The sequence below is a fragment of the Otolemur garnettii genome, unplaced genomic scaffold (genome assembly GCF_000181295.1).
Source record: "Otolemur garnettii isolate 467f Iridium unplaced genomic scaffold, OtoGar3 scaffold00138, whole genome shotgun sequence".
In the NCBI taxonomy this organism is placed as follows: Eukaryota; Metazoa; Chordata; class Mammalia; order Primates; family Galagidae; genus Otolemur; species Otolemur garnettii.
Window position 1 is genome coordinate 2,893,043 of NW_003852533.1, and position 22,028 is coordinate 2,915,070.

General features: G+C 50.8%; 1 protein-coding gene across 1 annotated transcript in view; it reads left to right on the forward strand.

Moving 5' to 3' along the window:
* The window catches only part of RASSF3 (Ras association domain family member 3), a 65,669-nt gene that overhangs the window by 41,148 nt on the left and 2,493 nt on the right, over positions 1–22,028 (forward strand). The window contains exons 2-4 of the mRNA XM_003798529.3: positions 15,300–15,407; positions 17,584–17,821; positions 19,569–19,678. Coding sequence (XP_003798577.1) covers positions 15,300–15,407; positions 17,584–17,821; positions 19,569–19,678 — 456 coding nt within the window. The remainder of the gene's footprint in view (positions 1–15,299; positions 15,408–17,583; positions 17,822–19,568; positions 19,679–22,028) is intronic.

Consider the following 22,028-nt stretch of genomic DNA (forward strand, 5'->3'; position numbering starts at 1 on the left):
CTGGCTTGTCCCACCCTGGTCCCGACCGACCGGCAGAACCTGTGTCCCAGTGCCTCAAACAACTACTCAGTATTTGCCGAGCATTTAGGAGCAGAACAGATACGTGCTGCCTGCCAGAATCGGCCATTTGTCAAGCAGACGGGGAGGAAAACACTGTTTGGTGGTGGTGTCTGCAAAGAGGCTTGTCTTGTCACATGAAAATGGAGGAAGTGGGGACAGAAAAAGCAAGAAAGTGGGAGCAAAGTGCCCAAGAGTGTTGACAGGGCCGGGGTGTGGTAGGAGCCCCAGCCTGGGTGGAGAGCCAGATAGGGAGGCCCCCGGGTGGGTCTGGTCTGGAGGAAGCCAGGTGCCGTGAACAGGTAACCAGGCGTCTTGCGTTTCCTCTCTCTTGTCGTTTCTAAGGTGTGTTTTTGTTTTAAAATGATATCTGTGCTTTCAAAAATGTGGTTTATCAGCCCCACTTGGGGAACATATTTACTTGGTAAAAGTAGGTGTACCTAGTTAACAGTTCTATTTGTTTATTCCTGAACAAGTTTTTCTGTTGTTGGATACCTGGGTTTTCTATTATAAGTTCTTGGAGAGAATGAGGGGCCATCCCTTCTGTTCTAAACTAATAGCGTTTCTCTCCGAAATGTTCCCATTTTCCTGGTGTTGGAGCACGTGAGGAGGACCGGGTTTCATCCACTCCCTGCCTGTGTGTCGAGAAGGAAGCTGGGAGTGAGGCAGACGGAGACCAGGATTTTCCTTCAGCACAGTAACAGAGCTGATGTGGGGTCATGGCTTATGGCGGTGGGCAGTGGGGATCCTGTTAGCTCTCCTTCCCAAGGGAGTGGTAAGAAAATAACCCTTGGGGTGATCCACTTTCCCAAGGTCACACAGCTGGCTGGCACCTGGTTTTTCTCTCCGTGTGGTATGAGGGTGTGGTTCTGAGTGGCCAGCTGGGTTCATGGTCCACTTCTGTGACTGCAGCCTGGTTTATGTACATTTGTGTAGTGGGGTTCCCGGGAGGACTGTATGTGCCATAAAATGTGCTGAATAATCTGAGCCCGTGCTCGGCACCCGATTTCCTCGGAATCAGCAGTGCAGAGCCCCCCGGCAGCCCGGCACCCTCCTCCACACCAGGCCCTCCAGCCTTGTGTTCTTTCTTTTACTCTCTGCAGCTCAGACCTCAGAAAAGTTGGTGACTGGGGCTTGGTTCTCAAGGCAGTGGAGCTTGGATGTTGACTGTTTAATTGATCTTTTGAAAGAGGAAAAAATGTTCCTAAGGAAGTAAAGCCATAAATTCAAAGAATTTTATATATCACAGCCTAGAAAGCATGGGCACACCTGGGATCAGTTGCAGGCAGGCCCTGCGCCTTGGGCTGCCTCATCTGGGGGAGCAGAGGCCTTCACCTTCTCTAATTGTCGGGCAGGCAGGGAACAGCTCCGAGGGCAAAGGGTGAAGAAGGTGAAGTTGGCACCTCTGCGTGTGAAGGATTTGCCCGAACCCGTAAAGTGGTCCGTCCTGCGCGAGGCAGCCGTCCTGTCCCCAGGGACATTCAGCACAGGACACTCGCATGGCTGTGCTGCACGTGGGGTGAGGGTGTGGCTCTGAGCAGCGTCCTGAGTTTCAGGCTGTGCACTGACCTCCTTGTGCGGAGTCTGCCGCCTGCTTCCTGCCCAAGTCCTTACCTCTGAGTGGAGGGGTCTGCGCAGCTGTTTCTGACCCTGATGCTGACACACTCATCACAGTGAATCCTATTCCTTTTTCTTTTCTCTTTGCCCTCAGCTGTTGCCCATAGCCCGTCTCCTCCAGCCTTGGCAGCCTGGCCCTGGCCCTCCCCCTTCCTCTGGCTGCTGCAGGCTGACCTCACCCCTGCTGGGGGCTGGCCAGGCCGGTGACCCCAGCATTGAGGAAAGGCGGAGTGGGAGGCACTTCCTCTGGGCCATGGGCTTCCTGTGCGCCCTGGGGAGGAAGAGGAGCCACATGTGGACTGCTGCAGATCACAGCCGCAGGGACAAGACTGGCCTCAGTATGGGCTGGACGCCTGCAGGGCCACTTTTATCTATAAATGGCTCACCTGAGTGATGTTTAAAAACCTACCTTTCCTGGCTCAGCGCCCATAGCAAAGTGGTTACGGCACCGGCCACATGCACTGAGGCTGGCAGGTTCGGCCCGGCCTGGGCCTGCTAAACAACAGTGACAACTTCAACGGGAAGATAGCTGGGCATTGGGGTGGGCATCTATGATTCCAGCTACTTGGGAGGCTGAGGCAAGAGACTGACTTGAGCCCAAGGGTTTGAGGTTGCTGTGAGTTGTGACGCCATAGCAGTCTACCCAGGGTGACATGGTGAGACTCTGTCTCAGAAAAAAAAGCCTACCTTCTGGCACTCCTTGGCAGTGACACTGTGTGTGTTGAGGGCTTAAGAAACCTTTATTTCACAGATTACAGGGTGCATCTCTCCGGGAGCTCACTCTGGTTTGCTCTTCACAGCTCTCATAGGGCAGTTTCTGTAAGTGCAGCTGGCGCTGAGTTCGGTTTAGGAGGATGGGCAGCCCCGCCCCACTGGCGGCCCTTGCCTGGTAGAGCAGCCTGTGTTCAGGAGGTGCTGCCCTGTGAGCCAGGTTTGGGGGATGCTGCCCCTGAGTTGTGTTTGACCTGGGTTTGGGGGATGCTGCCCTGAGAGCCGTGTTTGAGCTGGGTTCGGGGCACTGCCCTTGAGCCATAGTGGTGCTTCAAAGGGGCTCAGTTGCATTGTCTTTGTTTTTGTTTCCAAGGCTGTTTTGTCTTTTAAAACACCAAAGCCTTTTTTCCTTCTCTAAATTTTACTTCTTGATTAACGACATCGTGTAGACTCTGGGAAAGGTTTTTAAAATTCTATAAAAGTTTTGAAATTATTTTACGAATGGAGAAAGGGGGGCCATCCATGGCTCAGCAGTGGGGCATGAACATGGCCTGCACTTGGCGTGTTTCCTTCTGGTCTTCTGGCATTGCACTTGCTTCACGTTGTTTGTCACTGGATATAGTTTCTCCTCTGTCTCTTTTTTTTTTCTTTTCATTAAAATTTTTCCGCAGGTTCAGGTTAACATCCTGGCAGGGTCCTTGGGATACTGAGCCGTCTCCTTAATGTTGCACATGTAGTTTTCTAGTTTTTAAATTACTTGTTTGTGTCCTGTCCAGATGACTGATTCCCCAGGAAATTGCCAGTTGTGTTTACTAACCCTCCAGAATTCAGATCCCACATACTGCCAAGGCGTCCAGGCCTCTGGGACCAGCGGTGGGTCTGCGGGGGGGCTTCTCACACGCTGCCGTGCCCGTGCCCTGGGCCCGCTCTGCTTTTCTCTGCTTTTCTCTTCCTTGCTTGGCTTTACTGGCTTTGGCAGCCTGGGCAGGAACCTCACGTAGCCCTTCCCGACTTCATGACTTCTGGCAAATTAATCTTTCTAAACCTCCATTTTCCCATTTGCAAAATAGGGTAATAATAGCACCCAGTGCCGTGGTGGTTGCTAGAATCCAGAGGCAGGTTCTGAAGGGTGTAGTGTGTTGTCTGCAATTGGGGGACAGGAAGATTCCCCAGGGGGAGCTGCCGCCCTCCCCCTGCCCCCCACATCTTGGGCTGGCTCATCCTGTCTTGATTTGGGGAGGGGCTAAAGAAGAAAGGGAAACAGAGGAGGGGAGGCTTAGTTGGGGAAGGCCCTTTTAGCCCTTCTAGGTGTGGGAAGTTTAAGTGTTTCGGGCAGCGCCTGACCCCTCAAACTCAAGTGTGGGCTGGTACTGGGCCACCTGGCTGGGCACAGGCACCTTGGCCTTGGCCTTCTCCCTGTGGGGTGACTACTGGTTCCCTCCTCGTTTTGGTGCTGGGCTGCCTGGCTGGGCAAGGGCACGGTGTCCTTGGCCCTCTCCCTGTGGGGTGCCCGCTGGTCCCTCCTCGTCTTCTGTGAGTGCCTGGCCCACCCCCTGCCTTCTGACCATGACCACCCACCTCTCTTGACATTTTCCTGATGACTTCCGTGTTTCTTACCTGATCTGTGCCTGAATGGGAGGAGGGAGAAGATTTCTGAAGAAAGGAGTATCTTCAGAAATTGCTTTTGTGAGGCATGTTTGGCCCTAACCCACCTGATTTTTATTTGAATTGCTATAACTTACCTTTTAATTACCCCAGAGTAATTATCCTCTTTGAGGAGGAGGAAGCCCCTGCACCTGGGGCAGCTGGTGCAGCTGTGTGGGTGTCTCCGTGGCCGCTCTGTGTAGGGGCAGCTGTGTGGGTGTCTCCATGGCCGCTCTGTGTAGAGGCAGATGTGTGGGTGTCTCCGTGGCCGCTCTGTGTAGGGGCGTATGCCCTTGGAATGGGGTGACCCGGACGCACTCTGCTCACTGGGTGCTCCCTGAGGTATCCTGCGCTCCGCACTTCAGCCATGCCTTTTAAGGGTTCTGAACAGTTTATCAAAAGAGCCATCTTGAGTGGAGCTTAGGGCTAGGGGAAGAGAAATCAGGACTAGAGGAGGATGGATTGGATTAATGAGAACAGGAGTGATGTAAGACATTTAACCCCTCCTGGCCCTCTGTAGACTTGCAAACTTGTTTGTTTTTTAAGTAACAGTCACAATTTGGACATCTGTCCTAGAGGACTGTTGGTTCTCTCCTAGTCTGGTGCTGTCTGTGCCCCAGATGGCAGGAAAGGGAGTTGCAGAAAGGGTGTCTGGACCAGTGCTAAGTGGCTGCAGTGAGCAGGAAACCAAGATTGACACATCCAGGTGTTAAAAGCATTGAACGTGACTCTCCCCAGGCACGATCACCCTGCACAGGTTGTCACTACATTTCAGCTCCGAGCCCCATCGTCCCAGGTTGGCTTTAAATCTCCTTTCCTTGTGTACTGGGAAACTAGACCCCTGTCGGTTGGCAGGGAAGAAGACTCTGAAAATTAGTATCTTTCAGATAAGCTTGTTTCAGATAAGAATTTTTCCTAGGGTTCTGGGCTACAGAAATTTCTGATTTTCTGGAGTCTCTGTTTTCTCTTCAGAGTAGGTTTCAGCTGGCAAAGTGGCTGTTGTGTTGGTTTCAGGCCCCGGCTGTGATCCTCCATGGCCTCTGTCTGGGGGGCTGCTGGGCTCCCAGGGGGACCCCCATCCCCTCATGCGTGGCTGCCCCCGTCCTTGGCTCTCCCCCCTCCTCCCTCCCGGCTCAGCTCCAGGGGCGCCGGCTTATTTTCCTTTCTTGGGAACTTCCCTGTATCACCGAGGTTCAAAGGGTCCAAGAAGGATGTGGCAGCCTTGAGACCTGACCTCCCAACTTTGACCTTAGTAAAAACCTCTTGGTTTTTAAACTTGAGCTAATCTGAAGTAATGAACTGCAGCTCTGGAGCCCAGCTGTAATTGTTGTCAGCAGAAGGAAGTGTGTGGCTGCGGGGTGACCCTCCAGTCCTTGAAGAGGAGGTGCGCTCTACTGTGGGATCTGGGGCAGGCGGTCGTATAAATCTCACTCCCTACTGGCTTCTCAGTCTTCATGTAAGGTCAACTTTCCAATTAACTTTCCTAATGTCTGGTGGACTTACTGAATTCTTGGCAAGTACTTGATCAAGGCGGCGGGCGTGGTAGATGGCGAGGATGGTCAGATGAAGGCAGCGAGTCATGGACCATCAGAAACTCACTATCAAAAGGGACCCTGGTTTAGTATCCTGAATAACCAGGGAGACTGGGCCCTTGTGGACTCGTCTTCCCCTTGAAAACACTAAGGACCCACTGTTGTTTCCATGGTGGCAGAGATGACAGAGGATGGGCGAGACCTGAGATGGTGTGGCGGGAGTGCTGGCCCACGGGTGCCCATGCTCCTTCCTGCTGCTCCAAGCTGATGAGCTGGGTCTGTGTGTGCATGGCCCTGAGGCTTCAACTAATCTTTCCTTTGTTACCCAGCTCACCTCTGAGTTTTGAAGGACTTGAACCAGTTGTGAAAGGTATCAGCCTTTCAGAAACAAGTAGCCTCTTACGCAACTCCCAGACTGGGATTTCTGAGTCTGAGTACAGTCAGGTTTGCCTGAGGTTGGGGCCTCACGCCGAGTGCTGTGGGAGGCTGGGCTACCTCCAAGTTTGTTTTCTGGCTCCAGACAAGTGAGTGGCTGTTTGACTGTTGGCACCCTACCCAGTTCTAGAAGGACAGCCATATAGGGTCTGGTGGACTGGTAATCAGGGAGTTTAAAGAGTGAGGTCAGGGAAGGCCCAGAGGGAACTCCTTACGCTGCATCGTGACCGCAGTTAATCTTACTAACGTGCTGGGCCAGTGCCTGCCTGCTGCGGTGTGGAGGGTCCGAGGGCTGCTCCAGAGGACTCTAGCCCTCCTCTGGTGCACGTGGATGACAGGAGCGCACGATGCCTGTGTCGGGTGCTGCAGCGGCCTTCCGGGTACCTCTGTCGATTCGTCCAGTCCAAGCAAGCAGAACCCTTCTCACACATAGGACACAAAGAGAAGGGTTGCATTGCAGCCTTTTTTTTTTTTTAACAGTATTTCAACATAATTATGCTTACAGCAATACACTCATTGGTTAATAGAATGCAATTTAATTTTAATTTGTCCTACACAATTTGCACCAAAAACTTGGTATTTGGTTAAAATTTTACAGAAGGATTTGTGCTGTTTCAGTTTTACAGTGGTATGCTTGGCGGGGGGCAGATTGGGACCTGCTGGGCAAGAATGGATCCCCCCTGTGCCCTAGTTGGGGGGCAGGAGCAGACCAGGGAGCAGCAGGTGTGGGAGGGGCCCTGCAGCCAGATCTGAGTCAGTAGGGATCCTGGGGCTACTGAGGTTGGGGCTTCCTGGGTGGGGCAAGTCCTGAGTCCAGAGGATCACAAAGTGAGGAGCAGGGTGGGGCACACACTCAGAGTTCTGGGCAGAGCGCTGACAGGTACTCACTGGCAGGGCCGGCAGTGGGTGGCACACTTTGGTTTCTGTGTGTTTTCTTCCTCTCTGGGTATTTTTCTGTACAAGGACATTGAAGAGAAGGTCATGGGTGCTCCATCCTTATAAGGTTGCCGCCTAGTTCTATTTTTGTCATCATCTAAAGTACCCACCTAGCCTCCTCTGCTGTTCTCTTTCTTGTTGTTTAACAAGTAACCCAGGGGACAAAGAGGTTGGTTAAAATTGTCAAGTCCGTAGATGGGGTTTGGGGTGCTCATTATCCCCTCACAAATACAGAACCTGCCACTAAAGAGGAAAAAATAAATTATGTGCTCCTTGACAGTGTACTCATTGCTCATAAACAATGAATGTCACGTTCGTAATGGTCCAAAGTCTGTTTTCTTCAGGGTCTTCACTGCTTGCTTAACTGCAGGATTTCTCAGGGCTGTTGGCATTCTAAGAACGCTGGGAATCTCCAAGGGGAAGAGGGAGGGGAGGAACAGGAGCCCCCTTTGTGTCCCCAGAACATCATGGAGGGTCAGTGCTCCAGGGAGTGCTCGGGGAGGCATGCTCCCTGCCGTCGCAGGGCTGTGTGCAGAGCGCCCGTCCTGGAGACACCCGTGTGCGATGCTTTGCACTCTCCCTGCCCTGCATCCTAGTGATGCATCTGTTGGTACAGGAGAATCTTTTCTTTGCTGCTGGAAGCATGATCAGAGTGACGGTAAACAGACATCATCAACTGTATGACTATCTTTGAAGAATTGCCCGTCTATGAGCTGAACTCGGCAAGGGGAGCTCTGGAGTTCTCACACAGATGGGCGCAGAGCCCCAGTTCTGTATCTTGCCGTGTAAAGGATCTTGCCATGTGGCAGGAAGAAATCCCTGGAGCAGCCTGGATGAGGCAGCCAGGCCCACGCACAAGGCTGAGTGCTGGGCCTCGGACGTAGCACCCTGGTGCTACCAGTGCCCATGTGGTGAGGACTGCAGCGTGAGCACCCTGTTAACAGTTGCTGTGATTCTCTCCGTCGGGAACAGAACCGTGTTTGGTCTAGGACAGTTGTTTTACATTCTGTTTTATGCCATTTTATTACGGACTTTTTTTTTGTCCTTTCTTCATTTACAACCCTGTCCTGTATACTCTAGATTTGTGCTGACCAATACATCAATTGGGTGAAGTTTGAAACTCAAGTTCCTCTTGTCAGAGGAGTGACTTGTGGCACTCATGTGACTGGTGGCAGCTCTGGATGGACTACACAGATAGGGGACATTTCTCTCCTTGCGAAGCTGCTGTGGGAGAGCCCTGACCGCTGGCATTATCTGAGAACACTCAGATATATCTGTGGCACCTCTGCCTGCTTTATTATCCTAGAGGTTCTTGACTGAGACTGGGGACTGTTGGAGAGACGTTGGGTGTCCACACAGAACTGCCCCCTGCGGCCCTTCTCGTATACTTACTGGGGTCGAGTGAGACGTGCTCCCCACCTGGCGGGTCCTCCAACTTGGCAAGTGTGACTCTTCGGCCCTTTCTGTACCCATCACAGTACCTCCACTTTGCACACTGAAGAGGCATCTCGGCACAGTTCTTTCCTGTTAATCGCACTTTAAAATCTAGTTCAGGAGCATCCAACGTGGCATATTAAAAATTTCTTTTGCGATTTCTTTTGAAGCCCGCACACGGCCCCTGTCCGGCCCCTGGAGATCGCTGGGTACTTAGTGCCGTGCTTGGTGCAAAGCTGCTCTAGCTGTAGATCCCTCCCCGATGGTGCTAGAATGATCTCACCCAGCGAATGCTTTTCTCCCTTGGTGGGGCCCTCAGTAATTTATTTTGATGTCCTTACTGGAACAGGGCCGAGAAGGAAGATGTTGGAAGAAGTCGGTGCCGAGATGTGGTTCAGCCTGAGCTCGCCCTGATTTCCATTTCAGCAGCGACCCGCTGCTCAGAGAAATGTGCTCTGTTGGCATGAGGGTGTGAACATTTCACTCAGCACAGTCGCGAGGCGCGAACATGTTCTTTTTTATTGCATGGGGTGCCCCAGTTGGGATGTCAGTAGGTGACTGGGTGGTCCCCAAACTGGAGATGACATGGAAGGTAGGAACTTGCAATGCTGGCATCTCGTCTCACTCAGAGAAATCACCAGCTGGCGTGCTGACGGGCTGGACCCCAGACCTGGCCAGGGGTCGGAGCAGCCCCACGTGGGGCTGTGGGCTCTTCCAGAGGAGGGATGGTGGCTCCACTTACCAAGTGTCTGTTCTGGCCTGGGATGGGCAGTGTGTATACATTGTCTCTCCACAAAGTCAGAGAATCTGTGCTGTTTGTTTTTTGAGGGTTGGAGAGGTCAATAGCTTTACTTCTTAAAAGAGGTAACAAACAAACTAGGGCGGGGCTGGGTGAGAGGAAGGCAGGGGGCGGGGCTGGGTGAGAGGAAGGCAAACCCGGGCTGTCAGCCAGGAGAAGGTGGCGAGGGGAGGCCACAGCTGTCTCTGTCCCAGTCTGAGTGGTGTCTCCTAGGCTCTCGGTGTGCAGAGGCTGAGTAAGGGCATGTGTGATGTCTTCGTAACTGTTGCCTGAAGTAGATATCGTGCACAGTCTACAGAGATCATAGTACAGAGGCTCAAAGGGGTTAGGTCACTTGTCTCTGGTCCCACACCTGGAATGTGGCAGCTGTGCTTTAGACCAGTGTGTGTAAACAGCCCAGGTGCCCCTCTTGGCTGCAGCAGGTGGAGCGGCCGGGACGCACGTCTCTTCCTGTTCTCTTTGAACTGTCTCTCTAAATTGCTGTATGTTTGGTTTTGTTGTTGTTGTTTTATGTTTTTAATTTTGATATAATTTAAGAGTGACAGAAAAGTTAAGAGTATAAATCTACCCTTTACTCAGATGTGCAGGGTTATGGTCTTTTAAAGTGTGATGTGTGAGCCTGTGGGTTGGGCCACAGTCCTTGAGCACAGCTGAGCCAGAGACCGGGTGTGTCCCTCCTGAGAAAGCTCCCTGGTGAAAAGATGGTGCCAGGACCCCACCCAGGCAGTGCAGCCCAGCTGCCGGCTGGAAGGAGGATGAAGGAGTCTTAGGAGTCATAATTCTGCGGGAAGAACTCTCCCTTTGAGAAACTGGGGGTCAGATCGGGGAATATGAAACGAAATTAACTTATAAAAAGATGGCTCAGCGCCTATAGCTCAACCGGCTAAGGCGCCAGCCACGTACACCTAAGGTGGCGGGTTCGAATCCCCAGCCCGGACCCGCCCAACAACAACGACGGCTGCAACCAAAAAATAGCCGGGCGTTGTGGCGGGCGCCTGTGGTCCCAGCTACTGGGGAGGCGGAGGCAGGAGACTCGCTTGAGCCCAGGAGTTGGAGGTTGCTGTGAGCTGTAATGCCACGGCACTCTACCCAGGGGGACAGCTTGAGGCCCTGTCTCAAAAAAAAAAAAACTTATAAAAAGATGACTTGTAACTTACCAAACAGCCGCTCAGCGACACACCCTCCCTGACTGCCAAGAACAACAACCCAGCCATTATCCAGGGCACTGCACCGGTGCTGTTTCCTCTCCTCCCTCCCACAGTGAAGGGCTGTGTTCGCTCTCCACTTCTGCCAGGCCACCTTGAAATGCTTCCTTTTTTGTTTTCACCTGTGACCTGTTGTGGCTCCTTTGCGCTGTCTGGGTGTCAGGTTCTCTCTCCCTTTCCCTGATAATGCTGTTGTGTTTCCAGAGACTGAATCAATACTCACTGTTGGCTGGGTGCAGCGGCTTACGTCTGTAATGCCGGCACTCTGGGAGGCCGAGGCAGGTGGATCCCTTGAGCTCAGGAGTTGGAAACCAGCATGAGCAAGAGCGAGACCCCATCTCTGCTGAACTAGAAAAAGTAGCTGGGTGTTGTGGCAGTCACCTGGAGTCCCAGCTACGCAGGAGGCTGAGGCAGGAGGATCCCTTAAGCCTAGGAGTCTGAGGTTGCTGAAGCCACAGCACTCTACCCAGGGAGACAAGAGTAAGACTATGTCTCAAAACAAAAACAGAAATTCCCCGTACAAAGGAGGGAGGCAATTGTTAACCTTTGTGTGGGGAAAGGAGTGAACACTTTGGAGGTTTTCAAAGTTGGGGGTCTTTCTCCACCCCAGGGCTTTGAGACTACCTCCTTGCTGCCAGACTCAAACAGTGCTCAGTCTCCACTTATGGAAGCATTTTGTTCTTTGAGGGTCCTCACTGCCCCCCCACCCCCAGTAGATAGGAAGCACTATAAGGGTGGGGTCTACCTCACTGGGGTGGATCTCCCCATACTTGTCCAGCAGTGGCCGGAGCCTGGCAAGCATTTGCTCAGTGGCCAGGCCTCGGCGTATGATTGATACGCTGGTTGACTTAGAAAATGCAGCTTTGGTTGGGCGTGGTGGCTCATGCCTATAGTCCCAGCACTCTGAGAGGCCGAGGCAGGTGGATTGCTTGAGCTCAGGAATTTGAGACCAGCCTGACCAAGAGCTCTACTGAAAATAGAAAAACTAGCTGGGCGTTGTGGTGGGTGTCTGTAGCCCCAGCTACTCAGGAGGCTGAGGCAGAAAGATTGCTCAAGCCCAAGAATTTGAGGTTGGTGTGAGCTGTGATGCCATCGCATTCTATCCCATGTCACAGAGTGAGACTCTGTCTCAAAGAAAAAGAAAAGCGCAGCTTCACAGCCCCTCAGGTGGGTCTGCTGCGCTTCCCTGGGTCTACTGTCCACGTGATGTTTTACTAATGAGATGACTGGCCTGGTGATCTTGGAGATTTGTTTTTGTTTTACTAAAATATATTGCAGTGTTATGCTGATTTGATAAGGGTCAGTCATTGAAAAGTCTCAAACATTCTTTACTGTCACTCAGACACCGCTGAGCCCTGCAACCCACTTGTACCATGAACCAGCAGCACTGGCCCCACCTAGGAGATGGTACAAAAGCAGAATTATCAGGACAGGGTCTTGGAGGTGTTGCGTCTGACTCTGTTACTGCTCCCTACTGTTGCCTTGGTTTGTAATCTTCTGAGAGGGACAGAAGACTGTTAAGAATGTCTCAGGTATCTACATGTGGATGATCCAGGGACAGTTTCTCTTTCCAGACTGGCTTGGTCTTTTGATTTTCCAAAAATCAAAGAAAATCGAACGAACAAGCCCATGGCCTGGAGGTGTGAAGGGGCCTGAGGACAGGTGTTCAGCAGAACCTGATTAAGAATTGACCCGCTTTGCCTAATCGGGTTTTTTGCTGTTAGTCACTTCACTCTTGGAATTCTCATGTATGTGCAGAGTGAGCCCCAGGATGTGTACCTGCTCCCGCTTGTCCGCAGCTGCCCACTCCGTGTTTTCACGGAGCCTTTGGTCAGTCCTCACAGGGAGCCATCCTGCCCCCCGTGGCCACACCAGGACAGCAGTGTCAGCTGTTTGCAGTCAGACCGCCTAGAGGTGATCTGCTTTAGGCCTCCACTGGGTAGAACATAAGGAGCAGGTCTAGGAAGGCGAGTACGCCGGCTGTGAGGTTGCAAGTTCCTGTTACACACTTCATAATGGGTGCTTTGCAGAGTCTTTGGATAGTTACTATTTAAAAATAAATGAAGACCAGACTATCTCATTTCCTTCTTCAGCCATGAGCCGTGCCCAGCTAACTGGATTGGAGAGAGCAGGGCAGGCAGGGAGATGCAGTACGTGTGTACGTTTCACCTGGAAATCGTCGCTGAAGCTTTCGAGTAGTTATTTTAAGGCCAGGCGAGGTGGCTCCCACTGGTAACCCCAGCACTTTGGGAGGTCAAGGTGGGAGGGTCACTTGAGCCCAGGAGTTGGAGGCTGCAGTGAGCTGTAGTGGCGCCTCTGCTGTTGAGCTTGGGGGACAGAGCAAAATCGGTCTCTTAAAAAAAAGAAAAGAAGACAAAAAGAGAATCAAAGTTATTTTAATCCACAGCAGCATTTTTTTACTTAGCCAGTAACACCAAAAATAAGATTGCTTTGGGGTTTTACACCAGTGGATAGAATGCTCCTGAGAGACGTGGCGGCCTGCTGGGAAGTCAGCATGCCTGAAACTGCTTCTCTGTGTTACCTGTGCACTGGCCCAGCAGCCCTCACCGGGACATTGCTGAAACAGAAAAGCTGCTGAGATGGGTTATAGTCGGAACGCCCCTCACGGGGCGTAGAAGAAGTTGAGGCTAGAGGCTCAAGACCCACTTTGCACTCTTCCCTGGAGTTCGTGCAGTTCTGTCTGGGCCCCTCCTGCTGTGTTTCTGGCACTGCACACAGTGGTGGGATGGAGCCGCTGTGTTATGATAGCCAGCTGTGCAGGCCCTGCATTTGTCTCCTGGAAAAGGCGGGTTTTCAAAGGCTTTGTTTTGAGGGGATAAGCCATCAAGTTTTCATTACTCTTTTTGTCTTGAAGATTTTTAGGACCCTTTATCTTTTTTGAGTTACTATTTAGGTTAGAATATGATTATGCAGCCCCCTCTTTTAAGTTTTTAAATGTTTACTTACATCAGAATCTTGGGTGCAAACTCAACAGATTCATTTGTTTTCCTTTTTGTAGAGATGGGGTCTTGCTGGGTTGCTCAGCCTGGTCTGGACCTTCAGGCATCAAGTAGTCCTCCTGCCTCAACCTCCCAAAGTCTGGGCCTGGCCCCAATTCAGTGTAATGGAGACAGCATTGAGGAACTGGATTAAAGTGGAGCTCAGTCTCTTAACTAGTTGGGTTGTCCTTCAACAACCACCTGACTTTTGTAAATCTTGATATCTGTTGCTGGGGAATGCTAACTGGCATTAATGGATTCCTTGTTGGGAGAATCAAGTGAGAACTTGAATGCTTGCAGGTTGCCAGTGAACTCTGGGCTGGTTAGTGAAGGTTGGCAGGCTTTGGGAGTTCATTTGCTTCCATGGAACAGTGTTGGGTTTTTTTGCAGATTGACTTAATTTAGTTCTTAGAACTTGGTCTCATCTGGAGCCTGAGTAATAACGCCTACTGGATTAAGCTGTTGGGAGGATTAAATGCTGTAAAGGACAGGATGGCCAAGGGCTGAAGTCTGCCGTTTGTGGTCGTGTAGTAGCTGCTGTGTGACGTCATGTGCTGTCCATCGTTTCAGACAGTATAGGAGTCCTCCACAGCCGACCACCCCTACACTGACCAATCCAATACTGACCACACCCTCCACAACCAACCACCCCTACGCTGACCAATCCTATACTGACCACCCCTTCCACAGCCAACCACCTCTACGCTGACCAATCCTATACTGACCACCCCCTCCACAGCCGACCACCCCTACGCTGACCAATCCTATACTGACCACCCCCTCCACAGCCAACCACCCCTACACTGACCACTCCCTACACTGGCCCTACACTACCCTCCACAGCTGACCACCCCCTCCACAGCCAACTACCCCTACACTGACCACCCCTTCACTGACCACTCCCTCCACAGCCAACCGCCCCCTCCATAGCTGACCACTCCTACACGGACCACCCCATCCACAGCCAACCACGCCCTCCATAGCTGACCACTCCTACACGGACCACCCCCTCCATAGCCAACCACCCCTACACTGACCACCCCTACACTAACTACTCTTAACACTGACCACTCTCTACACTGGTCCCCTCCCTACACTGACCACCCCTACACTGACCATCACCTACCCTGAGCACCCCTACACTGATCACCCCTTACACTGACCACCCGCCTAAGCAGGCGTAGCTTTCACAGACCAGACATGCACCACATGTGTGTATCAGTACAGCAGGCCCAGTTCCTATGTGACCACCTCTGTGCTGACCAGTCTGTTACAGGCCCTTGGGTAGTCACCGTACACAGGTTTTCCTCGTAAATTGTTAGTTCTTCAGAGAGATAAGAGGGTTTAACCAATATTTTCCCATCCACGGTTTGGGGAGGCAGTGAGGTGGGGTGAGAGTGGAGGGGTGTGGACAGGGAAGTCTGGCCTGGGGATTAGTCTGGAAGATAACTGCCCTCTGTAGTTGTGTATGCGCATGATTTGACAGGTCAGCAATCAGTGCCAATGTTCATTAACTACTGTACTTTTTGTTGATAAATATTATAAAGCAATAAAAGCCATGCAGTTAATGGAATTTGCTAAAGAAAGACTTTCAGTGTGTTTTAAAATACTGTTTAAAATAGAAATGGCCAATCTAGCGGGCACTCTGAGGTTTTGCGAAAGAGAAGTTTAGGGAAAGACCCCTTTGCAAAATAATACTTCATGAAGTGTTGCTTGTAAGAGCTGACTAACTGGTTTTATTTGCTGTATCCCCTGGGAATGGGTGAGCCGCAATGGCTGGTGAGCCTGGAGAGTTTGGAGGTGGGAGAGGCAGGGAGAGGGTCAAGGTGATGTGCGTCTGGTTGTTTTGTGTGGAATGTAAAAGAAGTCCAGCTTCTCTGCACTTTTTTCTGAGGTTGCTCATGTGTGACACGGCTTGTTTTTCTTCTAGGATGTGGAGAAAGAGAAGGAAACCCACAATTACCTCAGCAAAGAGGAAATCAAAGAGAAAGTTCATAAATACAATTTAGCAGTCACAGACAAACTGAAGATGACCTTGGTGAGTACCCATAATGCTGTTGAGGTCGAAACCTGTCAGGAGACAAATATAAATTGTTGCTGCTACAGTCTGTGTATTTTTAAATCTCTGAATAATACTAGCAGGAGTTTAGTGGTCAGGGTACACAGGAGAATAGAATATTTCTGTATATTCTGTAGAATAAATCAAATCAGATTTGTATTTTGAAGTATCTTTGTGTCAAAATCAGTTACTGGGTTAGCTGTAAAAAAGTGAAACACTATCACAGCACTTGGGAGGCTGAGGCAGGAGGATTGCTTCAGCCTAGGAGTTTGAGGTTCTGTGAGGTAGGCTGAGGCCACAGCACTCAAGCCAGGGCGACAGAGTGAGGCTCTGTCTTGGGGGGGAGCAGGGGGACGGCGGAAAGTGAAACACTTTCTAATTTTATTTTAAAAGATTTTTTGACACATTTCTTCAAGGATTTTTAGCATCACTGCCTATCATATAGATGGTAGCTGGGATTCTAACAAAACCTCAGATAAGTTTACCTTGTATAAAGTAGATACGGAAGTTATCAGGAAGAGGACTTTGTGCCCTGGGTTGGAGTGTGGAGATCGTGTGTCATGGAGCGTGCGTTCACATACAAATGGGGCTGAGACTTTCCTTTGCCGGTCAGTGCGAGATGAGCAGAGGCTCGTGCCCAGCTCTGTGCGTGCTGTCCAGGCTCTGGACCACCCTGCTAGAAGTGCAGAGGGAGAGGGTGTGGGGAAACTGCCCTGACAGGAGCCGAGCGTCCAGGTCTCGTCCAGGTCTCGCTGGTTCGGTGGCCCTCCTTACAGGGTGTGTCATCCTGGGCGCCGGTTTCCAAGGCTGGACCCCTGCTTCTCAGTCTCTTGCTGTGAACTGGAGTTCAGTGAAGGGCAGGGGGCCCTGTTAGAAGCAGGCCCTGCTGAGTTCTGTGACCCTTGTAGCGAGGGGCTTTTACGCAGGCACCTTTTGTGATAAAGGATCCCTCCCCGGGGGGACTGTGCCGAGAAGCGGGCAGGGGCACATTGACCCACCATGGTTCTCTTTATTCACCAGTGACGTTTCAAATACATTCTTCACCAGGGGAAAGAAATTCCACTATGTTTTTTTTTCTTTCCCTACAGAGATTGATAGAGAAATAGAGAAACAGGTCTTCCTGTTGTTTTAAAGATAGCAGTTTTAAGTCTTGGGCACAGTACTTTTTCATACACTACATTTTTCTGAGTGAACAAGTGAATTAGTACAGGCAGGGCCTGAATTACAAACATCCGTCCTACAAACGACTTGCACTTAGAACAGAGGTTATTATAGGTGATAGGTAAATGCACTGATAACAACTTACAGACAATCTCGGCTTGAGAACAAACCTGTAGAACCTCTTTCCTAAGGGGAACTGCCTGTGTTGTAAGTGGATCTTGAGGAAGGAAGAACAGTGGGTTGTAAAGGAGGTATTGTGGGTCCTACCTTGCTTGTGGCATTTTATCTAACACTTGATGATTTGTTTTAATAAAATATTACATGAAATCTTTTCTAAATATACTGAATGCAAAAAAAAGAAGGTGAAGGGAAGACCATTATTACTATTATTGGCCTCTAAGAAAGTAATTCTGTCACAAATGGCTGATAATATCTGTAGTCTGCATAGTGGCTTGGACTGGCCTTATCCCTTGTCGTGTGCTGTGTGTGCTTCATAAAAAAGTCTAAGTAAAATCGGTAATCTGGAACATGCCCTGCTGGCCACTAGGCATGAAAATAGCCTGTTTTCTCCCTGTTGGCTCACCGCTGACCAAGACATTCCCCAGTCCTGACTGTGCCCTTCCTTTTTGTGTGTTAGTCACCAGTGGAAGATGGTGTCCCTCTGAGCCTTCAGGGTGGATGTGCCCATGAGCTGACGTGTCCTGTGGTCCTGTGGTCCTGTGGGTGCCCACCTCTGGGCCAAGGCCTCACAGCGGGCCCTGACCTTTCACTAGTAGCTTCAGAGGCAGTTCAGCTGACACATCTGCCCACAGGCCCTGCCTCTGGAGGCACTTTGCAGGGGTGCACTGACCTGCCCCTGAGGTCATTCTCTGGGGGGCTCCTCATTGGAGTGACCCACCACAAAGCTGGGAGAGAAGAGAACCAGACAGCAATTTAGCTTCTATGTGTTGCGATATCCCCTTCCTTGAAGTGTCTCTGTTCTCTGCCTGCTCAGAATTCCAATGGGGTTTACACTGGCTTCATCAAAGTTCAGATGGAACTCTGCGCACCCCCCCAGACGTCACTGAAGCCTGGAAAGCTCGCTCCTGGATGCAGTGACTGCATGAACACGCTTCATATCAGCAGCACAAACACTGTCGGCGAAGTGATCGAGGCCCTGCTCAAAAAGTTTCTCGTGACTGAGAGCCCCTCCAAGTTTGCACTTTATAAGCGCTGTCACAGGGAGGACCAAGGTACGCTGAGCCACGCTGAGTGGGGACGGCTCTGCTTCAACTGGAGTCTGGTGGAGATGGGCAGGTGTGTCTGTGCCCATCAGCGCCTGGGTCAGATTCTGGGACATGCACTTGGTATATCCTGGCAGTCCCACGGCTGTGGGTTTGAGCCTAGAGGCGTCCACGTGTGATGGGCATCTGTGGAGCATTTAGTGATGGAGGAGCTTTCATTTTCTTAAAGAGACTGGCTCTGAGTGTAACACATTTCAGGGCACACTAGAGAAGGCCTCTGCGCTTGAGTTTCGGTGGCACACTCCACACTGGCTGTGCCTCTGCGGTGGATGGTGTCAACAACACACCCTACTGACTGCTGGCAGTGGCCTGGCCCGTGCTCTCCTGCTCACTTGGCTGGCTGTGCCTCTGCAGTGGGCAGTGTCACAGCGCACCCCACTGACCGGTGGCAGTGGCCTGGCCCCGTGTTCTCCTGCTCACTTGGCTGGCTATGCCTCTGTGGTGGGCGGTGTCACAGCGCACCCCACTGACCAGTGGCAGTGGCCTGGCCCTATGTTCTCCTGTTTACTTGGCTGGCTGTGCCTCTGTGGTGGGCGGGGTCACAGCACACCCCACTCACTGTTGGCAGTGGCCTGGCCCTGTGCTCTCCTGCTCACCTGGCTTCTCCCTCTGGGTATTACCCTGGGATCTCACCACTCTTGTCCTCTGGAGGCACATGGAAAGGGTGGATAACACTGTGGCTGTGGTCTGTCTGAGCTTCTGCCCACATTCAGGGGATAGAAAGAGACTGTCAATTACGGCATGAGACCGAACAAGGCTGTCCAAGCGGGCAGAAGTCGCTACAAATGGTGGCAGTGGTGATTCAGTGATTCACCAGGTGCCACCTGAAAATGTCAGGTGTCTGAGAGGAATTAACTATTTAAGATTTCTCTAGTTTTTCTGGATAAAGCCTAAAGCAGCTATAGAAGAAGATATATTGATTTTGACATGGCAGCATTGCCCCTCAGTTGGGCGGAATGGAGCCCAGCACAGTTTTTAAACACTACACAGAGGCACAGGTGGGGCTCCCGTCCTTAGGCCCAGGCCTTGCAGCCTGGGGACGCTTATGTCTCCAGGGAATCAGCACCCATGGGGCAGGTGGGTCGAGAAGGTCAGCGTGGTGAAGTGTAGGTTGGAGTTTCATCTTGCTAGCTGCTCTGCTTCCTCACCTGTGTAATCGGATGTCCTGGCATTCTGTTGAAATAAATACCATCCCACAGGCAGCACCAGTACATGCATGTGCGTGTGTGTTTGTGTGTGTAGCATGAGACACACACAGCTGTGCTCGAAGCCACCAGAGCTTGTGTTTTGAGTGTCTGGTTTGTTTGTGGCTGCTAATTCTAGACTAATCTATGGAGAGATTTGCCCTCAGAGCTCTGATTTTCTGTTCTTTGGATGGTGTATTTTTATTGCTATTAAAGGGGTTGTGGATCCTTTTTGAGTTTCTTATCTGGCATTCTCAAAGGTAGAGCAGGCCTAATTGTAAGCAAATGTGGGGACTGACAGCTTATTCTTAAAAGTGATTTCCTCCTTAATCAGGTAGAGTGTGTATTGGGCAGATAGAACAGAAACAGCAGACGTCATCACGCGTAGGGTGCAGGTGATGCAGGAGGAGGCTGGTGTTGAGGTGGGACAGCATGGACCGTCACTTTATCTGGCGAAGGGATCTGTTTGCAGACGACTGGTCTCAGCAACATGCTGCCTGTTTTCTCCCCAGTCTACGCCTGCAAGCTCTCAGAACGGGAACACCCGCTCTACCTGCGTCTGGTGGCAGGACCTAGAACAGACTCGCTTAGTTTTGTTCTTCGTGAACATGAAATTGGAGAGGTAAGTGGTTGTTCCTTATTGCTTAAAACTCTGCGGAATTGGGGCTGCAATTGGGGCCTTGTTATTGCTCTCTTGACTTGACTACTGAGGGGGAGGGAGAGAGATTTTGAATCAGAAATGAACCCAGAGTTAGCCTGAAATATAATTCTGTTACAGCATTACACTGCCCTGTAATTCTCAGAGGTGGAGAAAATAAAGTTTTTCACTTGATCTCCATCCGAGAGTCATTTTCACCCCTTGCCACCTCCAGATCACTCTGACGGCAGCTGCACTTTGAAAGCTGACACTCTCCATATGTTTGCTGCTAACTAAAGTCTCCAGGCTAATTCCCTTCTAAAGTGAACTAAAAGGAAATCTGATCTCTTTACCATGAAAGACATTTAACTTTCTAGAATCCTGTTTTCCTCTTTGTCTGGTCAAATGATTAAGAAACTGTGTCTCTGTCTCTGTGAGACAGTTTGCTCTGTCCTCCGGGAGGCTTGTATGTGGCCAGTTCAGTAGAAGAGAAAAGCCCTGAGCCGGCCTCAGATCAGACGTCCGCTGCAAAACGACAGCTGACAAACCCCCAAGGCTCTGGTCTCTGAGTCTTCCATCTGGAACAAGAGCTGGCATGCCATGTCCCAGGAGGGCGTTCCATGGCACAGTGAGAAGGGGGCTTCTAGGTTAAAAGTTAGGGAACCAGGACTCTGCCTCCTTGTGTTTATGAGGTTGGGACATGACCACGGGTAAATCTTCTCATCTTACAGCACTCAGCTTTAGAACCTGTAACCAGGACTACATTTAAAAGGTAGTTTTGAGCATGATAAGAAATGGTGGAAATGTGTTTTATAAGTGGTACAGCCGTATGTAAGTGTAAGTTAGAACTGGGTGCAGGGAGTTTTAGGAAGACAGTGATTTTAGGCATTGTTGAATTTTCTTTTGATACTAGTATTTCAGAGCTTTTTAAGAAATTCAGACCTTTGTTTTGGGAAGGAGATCGCTGCCCAAGTGTGCTTTGTGGCTGGGCAGTGTCCCTCTGGAAGCTTGAGCCCGACACACAGGCATAATTAAGTCCATGTTTTCCTCTCCAGTTCTGGGTCTGTTAAGTGTTCCGCAAAGCTTAGCGCAACTTGGGCTACTCTGAAATTTACTTTGCGTTGCTTTGCGTTCTGGACTGCCGTGTGGGACCTTGTATGTTCTTGTTTCTGTTACTTAAGGAGGACCAACCTGAGGGAGAAAACTTTCCACTTTACGGGGTGGGAGAGAAAAGATACTTCAGATAGTGTCTTTATTTTAGAGACCATGACATCTGTGAAAAATAAAATGTTAAATTTTTAAAAATTAACAGAATATTCTAATGTAGAAAGTTTTGTTCCCCTACTTTCCAGTCCTCATTTTCTCTAGTAACACTGTCCACCTCTGCTCCGGGGGCTTCTGTCCTGAGGCCACCTGGTGGGGTTCTTCACTCCGCTCTTGTTCACTGGTGTTAGTGAGTCTCAGCTGGGACCGGGGGCCCCTTTGGGAAGGGAGGACATATTTGGGAAAACCTCCAGGATGATGCTGAAAACCCGCCTTGACACTGACTGCTTTAATTACAAAAAAAAAACTTGTGCCCTGCTGAGTGCTAGGTGCTGTTAGGGAGATAGAATTCAGGGCCTCAAGGCCAAGAGACAAGCCCCAGGGTGAGGAGTCCGTAGCTGCAGTGTGGGTGAGGAGCCAGTGTCCTCAGTCCGCACCCATGGAGAAATGGGGGCAAGTCAGATAATTGCTTTGGGATAAGAGACAGAGCTGACTGCTGCCCAGGCTGAGGTGCAGTGGAGGACAGTCACAGCTCTCTGTCACCTGGGTCTCCTGGCCTCAAGCGGTCTCATACCTCAGCCTCCCAAGTAGCTGAGACTATAGGCGCCCGTGCCAGCTTCTGGCCAATTTTTTTTTATTTTGATTTTTTATTTTATTTATTTATTTATTTATTTTTTTGAGGCAGAGCCTCAAGCTATCCCCCTTGGTAGAGTGCCATGGCATCACAACTCACAGCAACCTCCAACTCCTGGGCTCAAGTGAGTCTCCTGCCTCCGCCTCCCAAGTAGCTGGGACCACAGGTTCCTGCCACAACGCCCGGCTATTTTTTGGTTGCAGCTGTCATTGTTGTTTGGAGGGCCCGGGCTGGATTCAAACCCACCACCTTAGGTGTATGTGGCTGGCACCTTAGCCACTTGACCCACAGGCACTGAGCCCAGAAATAATATAATTTATTTCATTATATTAAAGATGGAGTCTTAATATGTTGCCCAGGCTAGCATCAAGCTCCTAGACTCAAGTGATTCCTATCCTCTCAGCCTGGGATTCCTGGCGTGAGCACTTGCACCCAGCC